The sequence below is a fragment of the Triturus cristatus genome, chromosome 4_2 (genome assembly GCF_964204655.1).
Source record: "Triturus cristatus chromosome 4_2, aTriCri1.1, whole genome shotgun sequence".
NCBI classification, from domain to species: domain Eukaryota; kingdom Metazoa; phylum Chordata; class Amphibia; order Caudata; family Salamandridae; genus Triturus; species Triturus cristatus.
Genome location: NC_140586.1, coordinates 647018384 through 647036290, shown reverse-complemented (window position 1 = coordinate 647036290; position 17907 = coordinate 647018384). Strand labels below are relative to the sequence as shown.

Below are 17907 nucleotides of genomic sequence, written 5' to 3'. Positions count from 1 at the left end.
CAGAAAGGAACATAAAATAATACTCCATAGGAAATAATGTAAAATTACATTTGTACCTCACCCTAGTTAGGGACCTGCTTTTCCACCTCAGTGCAAGATACCATTAGAATACTTTCTTATCTATGTATGAATGTGTACATAGTTCTAATTTGAGGGATTCTACATGCCCTGATGAACGCTTTTGACCCTGTTGGGTAACCAATAGACTGTCAGTACTAGGCAGGATTATTGAACATTGTACTAGTTTGACATCTGCTTTGTCTATTTTTAATCTTACTCTGGGTACCCGCCAATAAAGAAATAACCTTTGGGTTTACCCTGAGGTAACTTTATTGAATATCTGGATCCCTGGTATGTCCAGTAATTCTTAAGAAGAACTCCCTCACTCAGGGTTTGAGTCCACTCTAATCGTACTTTTTTATCAGGGTTGAATGAGGGCTCCCATGATGAAGCATGCCACAATAATGCAGGTGAGGCCTCCTCATCCAATGCAATGTACATTTTGTTCAAATTATTTGGTTGTTTTAGCTATTATATGATTACAGCATCGTTTGTAGTTTGACATTATATATAGGGAGGATATGTAATGCTTGTATTCTCTAACTCTGCTTGTGTGGTGCACAGTGTGAAAATGGTCACACAACCCATAATTCAGATCCATATGCATTCCAGTAGTCAGCATTTCAATGTAGCTGTGTTTCAAAGCATTGACATTTTTAACTGCAATGTTCTAAAACTATTTACATTGTGGTCTCATTACAAATAAGCTGGATTTCCCAATTCACCTGTTAAATCCTATTACTTGCAAAATTGGAAATTACAACTAATGTGGTAAAACTACGTTCATGATTTTCCCTCCAAGAACATTTCAGCACCAAATCATACTATAGTGTCTGGGGAAGAAACAGCTGAAAATGAGGAGTAAGCATGGGAATCTGTTGCAGAATAGCGATTCCAATGGTAATTCACAATTTCCCAAGGACTGCTCAACATAGAACTCAGAACACGACGGTATTCCTGCTTCTTGGTGTTATTGATATCTGCAGTCTCTGCAATTCCAGGTGCAGAAAAACTGCTTTGGTATATCTGAATCACCTGTGACGAGGGCTTATATCGTTGTACATCCCATCAGTAAGGCAGATGTAGCTCTGAACAAGTATATCACATCTTTAATATACCTGCATACTGAATGCTGGTTATATTCCACAACAGGTCTTGAATCAGCACACTTGGGAGTACTTGATGTAACCCATGACAGAACTTTTGTAGGCAGTTCAAGTATAACCCAATCAATCAAATGGCTAACATTCTACTCATTGCTGGAGAAATGAGAGGAGGTTGGTTGAGAAGGCTTAAAGTGGACATCAAAACAGAAAACCTCTGTGGCAAAAATTAATGCAGATCAGTAGATACATTGTCCACACTCACCGTTAACCTTGCAATGTTATTCAACAAATACATGCTGTACTTAAGTAGTACTCACAAGTATTTGTATTAGGGAATTACCTCAATCTTTTCATGCAAAAATCAGTAACAAAGTAGTTTAGTCTACACTGCAGCTGACATTTACTGTTTCATTATTTCCAATTTGACTTGGGAGACATTTTCTTTACAGTAGATTTTCAGCACTTGTCATGCCTTCAGCAAGCTGATTAGCTGTTGGTCTAACACAATTGTTTCATTGCTTTTGCATTGAAAGATCATTTATTTGTGTGGGACAGATGGGCTTTGCCCGTCATTTCTGTGGATCAGCTAATAAAATGCTAAAAAGGATATGCTCAAACTATTGCCCTATTTCAGGTTATACTGCTTCACCCTTTGGTATCTAAACCCTATATTTTTATATTGATTCTGCAAAATCTGCAGTGCATTATTCAGAACCCCACTTAGCAAGGTCACTCCACCTATGAAGAGATGTAGAAACAATAAAATAGTCCATTTACCATGCCATGGAATCTAGCAAGGTCATATTTTGTGAAGATTCTTTCTAAAGTATACAATTGATTCATACTCTATAACTAGCAGGGAGTGCACTATTTCTTTGTTTTTAAATTGGTTTAATTAAACCTGTCAGAAATCTAAAAGAATACCACATTATAGTCATGAAATGTTTCAAAAAGACACATATGTTGTGATAGTGATACCATCTAGATCCTGTAATCAAGAGCCTTTTCGCGCTATTGTGAGCCCCTTAGCGTTTGCTAAAGTGGGACTTTCAGGTAGCCACCCATGTCACCACTACAAATTCATCCATAGACCAAGCCATTTGTTCAAGGTTCAAGTTTTTGCTCTTTTTGCACAGAATAAAGTAAGGACAGGCACTCAACACACCTTAATTTTGGAACAGGAGGGTCCAATAGATGCACCATGTGCCACAGGCCTTCCTAATTTATTTCCAGATATCAAATCAGATTGATCTCTGTGTTTAGAAGCAGGAAACGTGCGGTACCAGAAGCGATCTTGATGCACATATTTTGTGATTGTTGTCATCCTTTTAAAATCAGTTGTACATTTTAGCACTGTTTGTTAATTCAGACATAAATCTGTAAAGTCAAGAGATGGTTTTATTCAATTCTTTGTGTGCCATAAAGAACAATTTGTCATAGCATTTTGTCCTTCCTTAGAACATTAGACCTGTTGATTGCTCTTCAAGAATCCTCCGTCTGAACAGCGATTCTAATGTTGTTTATTATAGCCTCAAATTTTGTGATGGTACCACTCAATGTAGCATGTCTGTCAAACAAGACTGGATTTTCAGCAGTAATCATAGCATTACCTTTCTCTTGATCTTAGCTATTTCTTCACCGCATTATTTCGAAACCCTTCCACGTTACTTTCAGCTTCTCTTTTTTACTTTCATAATGCATAGTCACTACGGAATCAACTTTATTATTCAAATCTTGCAGAAATCCTCATCTTTATACATGCAAAATAAATATATGTTCACTCCCATGGCTAGTTTTGTAGTACACTAGTCGTCAAAACTGGTACAGTCCCAAGCCCACCTGCTTTTGCATTCTTTCTATTTTTCCTTGTGTATGGAAAAATCCACACTCAACTCGTAGATGCTGAAAATTAGCTATTTATTTTAGTAACTGCAACAAATCCAGTAGATTGCATTTCCTGCAGAATGAGTCATTCTTGCAGGAATGTCCCCTTCTTTTGTCCATTGAGGGCTCTAAAATTAAGTAGATATGTCTGTATAAGGTATCTCTAGAGTTTGATCCTAGCTAAAAGGTAGGAGACTGCTGTACATGGTCAAAGACTAACATAAAGTCAATGAGTAATAGGAGAGGGAGCTCATTTGTGGTTGGTTAATGTATTGTGATGTTATATCTTTTAAATAGGTGAGTCTTCAACTTCAAATCTATTAAGTCCCTCCAGTTCAAAGCGATCATGATCGTTTGCTGACCATTAAATTAAATAAAATAGTAAGATCTTTCTCCCAAGTTTTCCCATTCTTCTTTTCCTCATATGCTGCACTAATGATTTGTACAGTGCAGGGGTACTAACTTTACCAAGTCAAAAATCACTGATAACAAATTTTCAGAATAGAGCTCTGAATTTTTGTCCCCAGAACTGGGACTAACCATAATACTGTGTCCTTTTCTGAATGGGTATCCCCAGTTCTGGGGCAAATCGGTTTCCATTTTCCACCTGCAACCCCCACTCCCACAACATAGATTCTGGCTAACTTGTAATCAGGGCTATAGAGGTCTCTTTCCAGCATTACCAGCACTGTCTTTTAGTTCTCTATCCAGACCCCAACATCAGGGGTTAATGTATCTGCTTCAAGACACCCTTTAAGCACACTTTTGGCTCATCTCTGGGACCTTTACTTGCTGCTTTCAATTACACATGAATGTTGTATGACTCAAAACTATCAGGAATCAAGGTTTCCTGGAGGGCAACACAAACTGTGCATTGTATATATTCTGGGGCAGCCTCCTGAGCCCACCTACTTCCCATGGGAGGAAAAACAGCTCCTCAGGATGGCTTCTTTTTGTAGTCGCTGTAGTAGCAAGTAGGGGATCAAGGCCAAATAGGTTTATTCAATGCATTTCAAATTTGCTCTTTTATGCTATATATTCCCTTGCACAATATCATCCCCAAATCTACCTATATTTATGTTTATGATTAATTTAGGCTATTTTATCCAACTATTTAATGGCCCGTTTTATTTCTTATACAGCAGTAAACATCTTGCACAGCTCACCTTTGCTTTAAACTTTTCAGTTCTTGATCCTTCTATTCTGTTTGATTCACACATGAGATATCAGTGAGAAATTCATTAAGATGTTTATAGCTCTGGGTCTCTTTAAGATGCAAGCTATATATTTTTTCTGAGTGTGTTGAATTAAAATAATTCCCTGTTACTAGTTTTTTCAACTAGGCATGAAAGTGTGTTTATTGCACCCCTTCTTTGGAGACATAAATCAGCAAAAAAACAGTTACCAAATATAAAAATATTGATCCCTGATTAGATCACACAATTGACCCCTTGTTGAAACAATTAGCATATTGACTGCCTCCTATTCAGGGCTGGCTTTAGCACTGGTGGCATCCTGTGCGACAATGTTTGTTGGCGCACCCCCAATGACCCCCTCTGCCACAGATTCCCTCGCTACCACCATTTAACAGTCACCCTCATGTCTCCATAACCACTCTCCCTCAGATTCATTTACTTTTATAGCGCCACTCACACCAGTGTAAGGTGTCAGAGCACTTTACATCTCACATACATTGCACAGAGACAATAATAGATGTGTAAATCAGTGTATAGAAATGTTATCTAACACAGAGACTACAAGGTGTAGGAGTCACATGTCATCCATACTGGTAGGCAGTAGAGGTTGAGTCCTTGGTCTGGAAAAGAACAAGTACAGAATTTAAAACGTAATACCATTGCTAAAGGTTTTCTTTAATAATAAGAATTGATTTCTACCCAAATTAACCTTTTTTGCAAGATTAAGATAATGAAAGACTGGGCAAAAAACACATATAGTTCTAATATATACCTTGCAGTTTGTATACAGTTCTTTGATGACCGTTAATAGCTAACTGTTCTAAATTAGGATTTTAACATATAAACCTCAAGTAATGAAAGGAAGTCTCTGACAAAAGTAGTAACTCCTTGACCTATTTACATTAAAAGCACTTTGTGATTTGCGTGGTGCAGGTTCTTTACAGCAGGCAAATTAACCTGCTGCACTTCCCTATGGTGAATCAAAATTTCCACTAGACAAAACTCCAGTCTCTCTCCAGGAAGAACATTAATCAAAGGTGTAATCTTGACATTTTTATTGATGTCTGAAAATTTCTGGAGACAAGGAACGCGGCAACACGTGCTTTTAAAACCTCAAGTCAGCACCCAGTGCTGTGGCACCGGTTGCTCTGCCCTAGAGCCAGCATTGCTCCTATTTGCTAATGAGAGGCTAGGAGAAAGGCTAAGAGTGGAAACTACACACTATGAACAAGGTTCCTAGAGCTCTGATTATTTTCTCCTCCTACCACTGGTTTCATGACACCAGAGGCAAGCTCAACAGGGCAGTGAAAGGGATATTGAAGGGCAGCTACCTCTAACTGAGACCATGTTCTTATCTCTTGCAATACCACATGCTCTATTGAACTTTTTCGTGTTCGCTCCTACACCCTCACTCCTCTCTCTATACAATTTTTAAAAAAAAGAAAATGTTTGTGATGCATTTTGTCTTGTAGTGAGCCATGTGTTGTTGATATGATATATTGCTACATCAGATGTTACACAAACAGCCAAACTGAATATTAACACTCTATATATGAGCCTGAGAATGCTTGCATCCAAAATAATAATGAAAACATTGCACTTCATAGACCATTTCAGTTCCTTTCAAAAAGTGATGTGGTCTGTTGGTAGCTGATGTAAAAAAAAACCCATTCTAAATGATTATGCACAACTAGTGGTGCTCCACAGGCACTGTGAGTTAGGCCTGTGGTGATCAGCATGCATGTTTGTCACCTTTTTACATTTGCTTATGCATGATATTAGGGCCTGTATATCTGTATGCATTCCACTGTGTTTGCACATCTTTCTTAGTACAGGTACACCTTCTCCAACAAAACTAAAATAAACTGTATTCTGTATGAATCTGTCCTTGGATATTTCTGGATGTGAGGTACTCTTGATTGATGAATCTGTTCTTGTGTCTGCAAGCAAAGTTATCTGTACTAGATATCAAAAAAGGATACTAGTCAAAATCAACATGACACCTTCCCAGTGTTCACCCCACCACTCTGTTAAAATTTTCTTTGCCAAAGAGTTGCCTCCACATACCCCCAGAACCCAGTGCTCCTTCTGTTTATGCCACATGTTCTACCTCCTTGTCTCATACCGGGCTATTTTTGGGTATGGTGTATTGACAGACTTAGTCATCTCAATGCTCATGTGTACCATAAGTAATAATAATACATGCAAATGCACATGCATACAGGTGCTTTCGGTAAACCCTGTTTATGCATTGGTCTGTATCATTCACATTGGGCTTTCTCCCACCACAGTATAAAGCATTTAGCACTGGCCCAATTCATCCATTAACATGTGCAGTTCCTTGTGAGCGTTGGGGTTCTTCAACTCAGTATCCCCTACAGCGGTGGTCATATGGAGTATCCTCTTTTAGGAGAAAAAGCCTCACTCGCCCAAGAGTGGCATAGCTCATCATTGGGCTGTGCTCCTCATTGGGCCCTGCAATACTCAACAGGCCCCTAAGGAGGTTCTTTGTAGGATATCATTTGTTTCTGCCCTGCATATGTATAAGGACAATTTCCTGCGTGGAAGGGTAGACTGGTCTTATGAAAGATTACAATTAACTATAGGTCCCCAATCCAAATAATTTATTAAAGGAATCTCTGTTGAAAGGACAAGGGAATACCTAGGAAATATTGCTCCTGATTTTCTAACAATAGGTTGACCTGTTTCTTGCCTATCAAAGTCCAACCAGGATCAGTGACAATTGTTATTGGAGAATAGGGGAGTGTGTTTGCTGGACCTAAACTACTCTCCATCCCTCTTTGATTACCACTTCATCCATTGCCTGTCTTACACTGTGAAAGATGGCATTTTGCTTGATACGATATGCACATCCACCTGAAAAGGGGTGCTCTTCAGTGCTAACGTTTCTGGGCCACTCCTTTATTTTACATATGTTTATATTTTTGGGAAATTCTTTTGTGTATTACATATATTTACCAGACAAATACAAAAATAAAACATTGCATGTTTGCCAAGGACTGACCTACTGGCATTGCCAGTGCCTACATGTTGGTGGCACTTCCCTGCCTGTTCATATTCCCTTACTTTGCTAGTTTTTATGTTGACTGGACCACTGTTGGGCTGTTTTTCTGAATCATAGCTGCCTCCTTAACAACTGATCTGTTGTACCTGCGGGACTGGGATATTTGTGCCCCTCTCCCTTTTGTAAGTTTAGGGATCCCAATAGGTTTATGGAGTACATCCAGAATAGCCTTTGCCAGGGAAACAGGTGACACAGTGCCTATAGTAAAAAATGATGGGTGTTGTAAGGATCCAGTCTAAATTGATCCCATCAAGTAGATGCTTCAATATTCTATTCTTCAGCTTACGTCTCGTACTGCTCACATAAAATACGTCATAGAGATGGGATTTAATTTTCCAACACACATAAAATCATACCCCTTTATTTGTTAATTAAGTTTAGTTTGTTCTAGTTATATATGCGCTGGTAATAAACTTGGTACACACTTAATATTCATGTAGGAACTCTATTGATGAGAGGGAACTACTAAAACTATTGCTTGATCTGTACAGAGTATGTCCTAATATTTTTAAGATTTCCATAGGCTCAGTCCTGAAACCCATGATGAATCACATAGTTCAGATGAATGTGCAAATCTTTCTTATTCTCTTGACTCTTCTCCCCCTGCATATCACCACATTTCAAGACCTACTGTCCTATATTATCACCCTCTACTACTAGCATTAGAATTGATGTAACTATTTTCATAAACTTTGTCATATTGTCATGAGCCCTTAGTACATTTCTTTTTCTACAGCCACTGACTCCTGCAGATGCACTCCTGCACATTTCTCAAATGAACCCTTTGTTCAGGCCCTAGATTAGATGTCTCTGACTCTATAGCCATGGAGGGTCATCAGTGCCCAGCTTTACTCCAGAACATGACAGTCCTGGACCAGCATGCCCCCCCCCCCAAGATGTGACCCATTTTGTTTTTACAATTGTGATCAAGGTTTGTCCTCTTGAGTGTCTTCACTGAAACATCTGGCTTCAAGCTGTCACCAACAAATGTGTGTGAATCTCTCCTGCTCTCCCTCTTCAGATTGCTTATAAAAAGTGTTTCACACCTCACTGAGTGACATGTTTTGAGATACATCTCAAAGCAACAGGTGAATGGGAGGACAATCTTGTACTGGCCACTCTGAAAGAGGGATAGAAAACCCCTTTGAAATCTGATGCACCATTTCAAAACTGTGTATTGGAAAAATGCACACAAAAAAACAAAAAAACAAAGTGATCCTCTCAATTTCAGGGAAAAAGAATTGGAGACGTTTGTGGGCCCATTTCCAATTTTTATGCAGATTCCCCTAGAATAAGTATGTATTCCCTCATCTGGTGCTGCAGAACACTGTACTGAACCTTTTGACAAACCAACGTTGCCCCTCTTTCTTATCCACCAATTGAAGTGCACTCAAGCTAGTGCTTTTTTCAACATCAGTGCAGGTTGATTTTGTTATTGCTGCAGCGAGCTCATCTCCAATGATAAAATCCTGACAACAAAGTTGATTCTGAAGCACGTTAAAGAGACCTTAAGATGCTCACACTACTGTCACTGATGCTGGCATTTTAAGATGTAGTTATCAATGATGGCTTCCACACCAGAGATATTGATAAAGCCTATGTAGTGGACCATATATTTAAAACAGCTAGAAAGAGGTCATCTTGTTCTATCCAAAAGCAGGAGGTACCTCTGATGAGGATGATCATCAGACCTAAATCTTTGCATAAATGCTCAGGGTTTTCTAGTTATGTCCCATTTCAAGATGACAATCAGGTGGATAATCAGCAGCCTCAAATGCACTCAAATCCTAGCATGTACATTGAACTGCAGAAAGCAACAGGTTGACTATTCTAATTTTTTCTGAGACAAATGTTACGATTCTTAAGTTCCCCTCCACTGATGAGCCTACTCAATTTGTCTCGGTCATTAAGAAAGCAGTAAAACAATTGATATACCTATGCTCACAGATCAGCCAAAATCTGATCTTTTCGCACAGATTGTATCTGGCAATTATAGCCCTCATCATCTTCCAACCCCATAACCCCGCAACTCCTTTGAGAGCATGGTTCATCCCAATGGAGGTTAGGCATTGTATTTTCTTTTATTCCAGTTGGGTATAACTTCGTCCAGCATTTCTACAGATAGTATGATTGGTGATTCTCTCTCTCCTTTATTTAAAGAGACCACCATCTGTCCCGCTCTCAGATTTTCCCTTGCTCGCATATTTTGATGAAAAAGTCAATCTTGACGAGCAAAAGTGCAACACAGAAAGTGCACCTGTTAGAGAGAGACACGGATGTCACTCCAGATACTTTCTGATACAGAGAAAAGGAGGACATTACATCTAATTTTGGATTACATTTCTTAAACACCTTTTTCAAGAAAAGTTTGTGACAATAGCCCTGCATCAGATTCTACAAACCTTGTAGTTGAAGGACTGCTTGGTATCAATAGGTCTCCTGGAAACGTGCTTCCATGTATCAACTTGCAAAGGGCAAAGCAGATACCTGAGATTTGTTATAGGAGACCAGCACTTTCACCTTGTGTTTTACTTGGGCCCTCAAAGCTTTACAAAAGCCTGGCTAGGGGTCATCTGCTTTACCAAGAAATTCCTCTTTATTACCACTGCTCCACTTTTGATTTTACTCAAGAGTAATTGCACCAGACAATCATCTTTTTGAGCAGACTAGGATATTCAACTTCCTTTTAAAGGATGCAATTAAAAATTTTGTTTAAACAACACTGGCCAAGCGTATACTGTAGGTGTTCTGCCTCAAGACAGATTGCACCATATCAAACTAAGATAAGTATGTTTTCAGAAGAAAACATTCCATCCCCCAAATTTTGTTAGTGGACCTTCTGGAGAAGTGTGGGTGAATTCTTACTTAGTTGAGTGAATTTTGGTAGCGAAATGTTGGCTTGATTTTTGCATGCTTCTTCTGAGTGTAGTGGAAATTCTACCTGACTTGCTATGAAAATATCTTGTTTGAGGATATCCCCCTCCCCTAATCACCCATGATCACTCATAAGAAGTACCAGGGACGGTGGCAGGAGGGCATGGGGCTGGACCATGGAAGGTGCAGACAAGTAGGTTTATGGCTAAATTCATGTGGTCTTCTTGGAGCAATTCGGGATGGACCAGTCTGGAAACGTTCCTCAGGGAAGGCAGGATTCAGAGCATAGCACCAAAGGTCCCAGGCCCCTGCTTCTCTACATGGTTTGGAAGAGCACATCTGGGAAGCATGACAGACAATACCTTATGTTCTCACAGGAGCTAGTGCTTCACTTGAGAGCCGTATCCTACCTACTTGCATGAATTCATATATGTTTGTGATTTGCATTGTATCACACACATTAGACATCATTTAGGGGATAAAATTGAGCTATCCTTATTTTGTGGGTTGTATATATTTAGAACTTTACTAAAATATGAGAACATGGTCATAGAGGTAATTGTTTCTGTAAATCAGCCAAGAATGTCATAATCATTAGATAACTATGTTTACTGAATTATATTATCTCTCGAAGTTTACTTTTTTACATGTTTTAATTTTCCACATGATGTATAAACTGTATTTAATTCTGGCCAGCACCTTTATAAATAGTGTGATAACTCATGTGCTAGTGAATAAATATTTATACAAATGCCCTTTTTCTTCGCAGGAGGTCTAGCTGGGAGAAGCAGATCTGCTGCTACTAGTCCCACTGGGTCTGTACATAACACTCCAACTCATCAATCTAAGCCACAACATTTGGATCCTTTTGCTGATCTGGGGACACTTGGTACAAACCTAACAGGTTATATAAAAAAACAAATTGTCACATGAATATCTGGGGCATTGTGAAGAGAGCAGCATGAATGAGAGATTGTGATTCAAGAATAGTTTGTCCAGATGGAACATAATTTGCAACATCGATGATTTGCGAATTTGATGGAGCTAGATATAACTAATAAGATGATATTGAAGAAAGTTTGAGGTGGTCAAATATGAAGCAAAAAGGGTCAAAGTAGCCAGATAAACCATGAGAAGCAATGAAGTTAGGGACTGGGTGATGGGCATCAATATGGCTATACATTTGGAGATATATTTATGTTTTCAATGTGAATTTTCTAATTTTTTTTAAATACTTTCAATGTCTTATGAACAAAAGAAGCCATAACTCAATATTAGCCAACTTAATTAATGTAATATATACACAACAGCTCACTCAAATTGATCAGTAAATGTAGCCAGCCAAACCGCAACTCGCAGCCCAAATACAGTCATCATGGACTCATCATGATGTGACAGATGACACCACAAATGACATTGATGACATCTGATAATAATACATATGACCTGTACCTTGAAGTTATCTATGACATCACTATGGCTCTAGCATAATTTCTTTTTTTGGATATGCGCTGTTATTAGAGTTTTGCTAAATTTGCCTAATTGTCTTACACATAATTATACAAAATTGTTGTAAAAATACACAAAATTACTCCTAATTATGTGATGAGCAAATACTTCACTCTGCGCTCAGTTTTAGTGAAAATGCGACTGCGTCAATTTTTGGCACGACTATGCATTTAGACCAACAAACAGAGAGAATTCCCTTGATCACACAATTTCTGAGAGCATGAAGTACTATGTCTGAAAGAGGCGTTCTATATAAGGTTTTTTTTTATTTAATTAAAAAACATGTTTATCATTATAAAACATACACAATCCTAAAACATTTCATAATATATCACATCAAGTATGTTAAAAACTTCATACAGTACAAATCAGTTCAATCTCAGTCATATGAAACAATATAACCCAATTATGACCAGCATAACATGGAGACAGACACAACATGTAAGATCCAATTGCTTTTCTTTACAAGTGCACATCAAAATGAGCTCTAAAATACAGCTTGTTCTACATGGATAAATCAGTATATAATTTGATCTGTATTGATTCTTTGATTGTGCTAATCCACAGCATCGACGCGTTTCGATGGCTTACAATGATATTACCATCTTTGTCAAGACCACATAATTCTGTCTCCCACCACAATTATTGTTTTTCCTTGGTGTAGGGGGATTTTTCTGTTTGCTCCTGGCTCTTATAGATAGTGAGATAAACACCAACTCTCCTTCGATTTGCCCTTATAAATTCTCGGATAGCTTGTTGCAATTTATCTTTCCGTGATTCTTGGGGGCTTATTTTTCATACACTGTTTCTCCCTTCGTTTATGGTCCGAAATTCCCACACCACGAAGAAATATTAAAATCCTCTTCTATTTTTGGCAGCGAGTCTAAATTCCGCTGTTTTCTCTCCGTCGTGTTTGTTACCGGATCGGAGCAAAATACTTCCCTTGATTTTCAAGGCTCCCTCTCAAGAATTTTTTATACTACTATGCATTTAAACAAAAGAATCGTGAACAACCAGCCTTCCGTTTTTTTTTGCATTTGCAAGAAATTTGCACTACAAATTGCATGTGCGCCCTTAAGTTTTTGCCACTAATGACATGTAATTATGCGGATTTCAAAAATTTTACAGAATAAGCGCTACCTGAAATTCCCCAAATTACGCAAAATATGGCAGCATAATTTAAATTTGATGCAGGTCTAGTTGCTATTGAATGATGTTTTGTTGTAAAGTATTTGTCATTTGTTGTATAATACATACTTTTTAATAATGCTAACATATACACAATAACAACTCACATTGGTCAAAGAGGTAGGAAATGTAACACAGATTGCTGAGAAACATATTCTGACAGTTAATTTAATAAGATGAGTGAAAAGTACTAATGCTATTCAGTTTGAACTATAGTAGAAGGCCAATTTGACCGAAAGTAGATGGTAGCACGTTTTTTGTACAATTCAAACTGATGACTGGTTTCATAATTTAAGTTTAAAGGGTAACTTCTATTTTTGTATTTTTAATAGGTGGTCAGTCGTTTAGCAGTCGCCCCACCACACCAACTGGAATGGGTGGAGGATTTCCGCCTCTGAGCTCTCCCCAAAGACCGTCACCTCAGCCAGGAGGTGGAGGTTGGCAGCCGAGTACAGGCTTTTCTTGGCCACAATCCCAGCCAAAGCCGCAGCAGAATGCACCTCACTCTTCCCCACAGAATAGACCAAACTACAATGTTAGTTTTACTGCCATGCCCAGTGGGCAGAATGATCATCGTAAAAGCACAACTAATCTTGGTAAGGAGCAGGCAATAATGTGTAATAGTGGGGGATTTGTCCCTGAAATCACAGTTTTTCCAACAAAATATAGTATTACTAAAATTGTGTATGTGTGTGAGAGATCACTTTGAGGCCAATATTGTGTAAGAATAATAAAAATAATATGAATGAGAGGAGAATAGGAAGAGGACTATTGATTATTGCTTTTCAGCACATGCCAGCAAGACGCATGCTCTTCAACACATGCCAGCAAGACTCATGTAACACACTGAGCTATCTTGCTAGCATAGCTATTTCATACACATCATGTTTTTAAAAAATATTTTTGGACACATTACTGCAGATATACCAGAAGGACCACGCTTTGTGAGGGCTAAAGATTACATCTCCTTGTGTTCTCAATGTTAGCCCACTTCTTTTACCAAGGACATAATTTGGTTGACACAACTTGTGATTTTGCTCGCCTGGCAGTAAAGTCTTGGAACCTTGACTAAAACTGTCTTCATCCCATTCCAGAAGATATTGTACTTCTACCTAATTCATTTGAAAAAATGTGATAGAAGCATTGATCATATATTCTATTGATTTTTTTTTTAGGTAAACATACTTATGCCTATCTGCCTTTATTCCATCAGAAAATGTTAAACCAAACTTTGTAACAAAACATTAGGAACTTAAACGACTGAAAAGTGAAAACCTATGGCTTGAGTAGATAGAAATTAAAAGTTAGAACAATACACAAGGGATGGGAGAAGTGACTGTTTAACGCGTATTACAAACCCATAGAGAATTAGCGCCTGTAAAATTGCTGGGAGCATCAAAAACAAAGTGATGGATGGAATGCTTGAGTTAATCGCAGCCCCTGGCAAGCACTTTGTGCTGTAACCCAAATCATTGTTTTTCGCCCACCCTGCCACCTCAGTTTGGGCCCAGCCATATGCAAATCAGTCTTTATGGCACTGTAAAATTGCAGTCACAAACAAATTGGGAATTATCTTGTAAAGATACTTTGCTTTCGGAGTCTCATTGATGGTGCAAGCCTATTCAATAACCACATTTGTGTATGGACATGGGATGGAGTATTTTTTTCCTTCTATCTTCTCAGGCAGAAAGGGGTGTTAAATTTAGCACTTGTCATGCCATTTATTCATGGGGATTTCCCTAACTACATCTAACAGTAATGTTGTAAGTTCCTTTTTTGTCGTTCCTCGATGTAACTATGCGCAGCATGAACTTGAGCACATGTTGTCGGAATACTGTACAGGGCTCTTGTGGGATGGGTATGTTAGTTATGATATTTTACATGTCATTTATCACAGCAGTTCATTTTACACCCTTTATTGGAGGTCATACGACTCTTAAGAATCAAAATGATTTTTTTTGTCAAGCTCATGCTAGAGTTTGGCCGGAAAACATGTGCTATCATATCATTAGGAAAGGAATTTTGTGCTATTCATGTGTTTTATCAATTTTATTAATGAGTGCCTTTGGGAGAGGATCATTAGTAGGTGCTTCATCCAATTCTGTGCTGTTGACTTCAGCAGAATTGTCAATGAAGATCGGGTTGATGCTGGCTTTGACTCTGGAGGTATTCTTTTCTTGTATCTGTCACCTTCATAAATTTGGAACGAGACTGGTGACATAAACAGGCATAAACCTAGAGTTGTCAACATACTTGTCGACCCTATACAAGAGGCACCCGGGTAACAATAAAAAGCAGGTCACAAATTTCCTGCCTGCAATTCCCATTCTGACGCTCCCGACGGAGGCCAGGGTGGGACTGGAAGCTGAGGTAACACGAGAGGAGGTGCTCACTGCCATCAAGGGCCTAGCAACAGTGAAGACGCCCGGAAGCAATGGTTTTCCCCCTGAATTCTACCAGATCAACTCAGACATTCTTGCGGACCACCTCCTAGAGGTGTAGATGGAGGTTGGCACTAGTGCATGAGGACCAGTGTGGGTTTATCCATGGGTGGAACACATTGAGGAACCAGTGGCACCTCAGACATGTGCTATACACTACGGAAAATGCCAACTGGAATTGGTCCTTCGTTGCCTTAGACACAGATAAGGCCTTTGACAGCCTCAGCTGGCTGTATATGTTTGAGGTCCTGACCAAGATGGGTTTTGAACGGCAATTCCTCAAGTGGGTGAGGCTCTTGTATATGGTGCCCACAGCGTGACTCAGCACCAGAAGGTTGCCTTGCCACAGTGGTCTATTGAGTGAGACATGAGGCAGGGATGCTCCTTGACCCCGATGCTCTTCGCCTTCGCGGTGGAGCCTTTGGCTATGAGGCTGTGACACACCTTGCACCCTTGGCGTATGAAGGTGGTTGAGATGATGCATGTACATCCATGTATTTGGATGACATGCTGGAGTAGCTGGCCAGTCCAAAAGAGTCTCTCCCGATTATGTTCCAGAAATTGGCCACATCCGGAGATGTGTCTGGTCTGTGGGTGAATAGACAGAAGATGGTACTGTACCTCTGTGCGACCTTGACTGGCACCCCGGAGAGGCGCTGCTCCTGATGGGGATCACCTGAGAACGTACGCTTTCCGCTACCTTGGTATCTGGGTGATGAACGATGTGCCCCAGTACAACCGGCACAACATGGAAAGGATAGTGAGGGAACTATTCTCCTCTGTTGACTTTTGGAATACGCCTCTACTCTCCATAATCGGGCAGGTTGCCCTGGCCAAAATGGTTCTGTTGCCCCGAAGCCTCCATGTACTCCACAATATGTCACACCCAATCCCCCTGCTCTATATTCCAGGACCTCGACAAACTCTGAATATCCCTAATATGGGCTGGAAGATGATATAGGGCCAGACTGGAGATATTCAAACTGAGCAGAGTGGAGTGGGGGATTGGCCTCCCAGATCTTGAACTTTACTATATGGCATCACAACTGCAGCATGCGGTGCAATGGTATTAACAGAGCCTAGCTGGGGAATGCCACTCCTGAGGGGCTTGGTGGAGTTGAAGGTACTCCCTTTATGTCTTATGAGAGGCCGCAGACAACCGGCCAGTGTGTTGGAGGTGGTGTCACTGGTTGCGGCAGCGTGAGACAGGGTGAGTTGCCGGATCCTTTCGCCGTCAAACGCTTAGCAGATTCCTCCCACAGGACTGGCTGCAGCCATTTCGACAGATCTCGCAAGTAATGAATGTGTGACTGAACGGCTGGGGGCTGCCTTCATTTGGGGGACCTTGATCCTGCAGTAACGTTCTTTACATTCAAGAAGACCGTGGAGAGCTTTGGGGTTTCAGCTTGGCAGTTCCTGCAGTTCGTGAAGCTGGCACACACTGCCAGGGAGAGCTGGACGGACTTCACGAGGGCACCACCGGTGTCCCAGGCCCTGGAGATAATGTTGGAGGGCAGCCAGGGGAGACAATTGATAGGTAGATCAGTGGTTCCCAAACTTTTGACGTCTGAGGACCTCCATTGAGTCATTACTGGAAGCCGGGGACCCCCAAACAGTTTGTACTATTTAAATTTCAAACATTAAAACAGTAATTTGCATAAAATACATAAACATGAACACCAAACAAATACTTGCATTCATAAAGATTTTATTATTTTAGATTGAACATGTTTTAATGGGAAGATTTATTCTGCACCTCTGGGACTTTTCAATGTTCGGTTTTGTTTTGCGGTACAAGGCTCCTGACAGGGCCAGATTGGAAACCCAAAGCAGCCTTGGCAAATGTCAGACCAGTCCCTGTATGTTGCACACCAAGTGCAGCAAGTGAGCCTGACTACTACAAAGTGGGCTCTCCCCCCCGCCCCCAAGAAAAGTAGGGAAACAATGGTGCATTCTACAACACATTTGTCATTATATATTGAATTGTATTATCTTTTAAAGCATAGTAAATGATGGCCTTATAGTGCACCAGGATACAACAATCTTTGTTGGTGGCTCTTATATGATTCCCTTGGTATCACCCTCCAACAGTGCCTCTTATCTCTCCAAAGCCCCTCTGTCACATGTATTTCATTTATTCATGGCACCTCTCATACCAGTGTAGGGTGTCAGAGCACTTTACATCACACACATGCAGAGACAATGACTTATACGTGTGTAAATCAGTGTATAGAAAATGTTACATAGGGCAAACAGGACTACAAGGTGCAGGGTTCACATGTCATCCATACTGGTAGGGATTTTAAAGAGTGCTTGGTCTGAAGAACTACAAACTCAGGATTCAGAACATAACACAGTGGTTAGCATTGACTTTAATAAGATTTATTTATTTCTACCCAAACAAACCTCTTTTAGCAGCATCAGGGTAATGAAAGACTAGGAAAAGAATAAAACTTACTAACTTGTACCATGCTGTTTGCATGCATCTCTTTTATGGCAGTTTATAGCTCACTGTGCTAGATCACGATTATAACTTATGAACTGCACAGTAAAAGCAGAATCTC

The 17907-nt window shown here is 39.8% G+C and overlaps 1 protein-coding gene across 8 annotated transcripts in view; it reads left to right on the top strand.

Moving 5' to 3' along the window:
* Positions 1 to 17907, top strand: part of DNAJC6 (DnaJ heat shock protein family (Hsp40) member C6) — a 416470-nt gene that overhangs the window by 353395 nt on the left and 45168 nt on the right. For 6 of the 8 annotated variants that reach the window (XM_085602365.1, XM_085602364.1, XM_085602361.1 and 3 more), the window contains 2 exons: positions 10975 to 11109; positions 13235 to 13498. In XM_085602365.1, coding sequence (XP_085458491.1) covers positions 10975 to 11109; positions 13235 to 13498 — 399 coding nt within the window. The remainder of the gene's footprint in view (positions 1 to 10974; positions 11110 to 13234; positions 13499 to 17907) is intronic. The other 2 variants (XM_085602363.1, XM_085602362.1) reach the window with 1 other exon arrangement.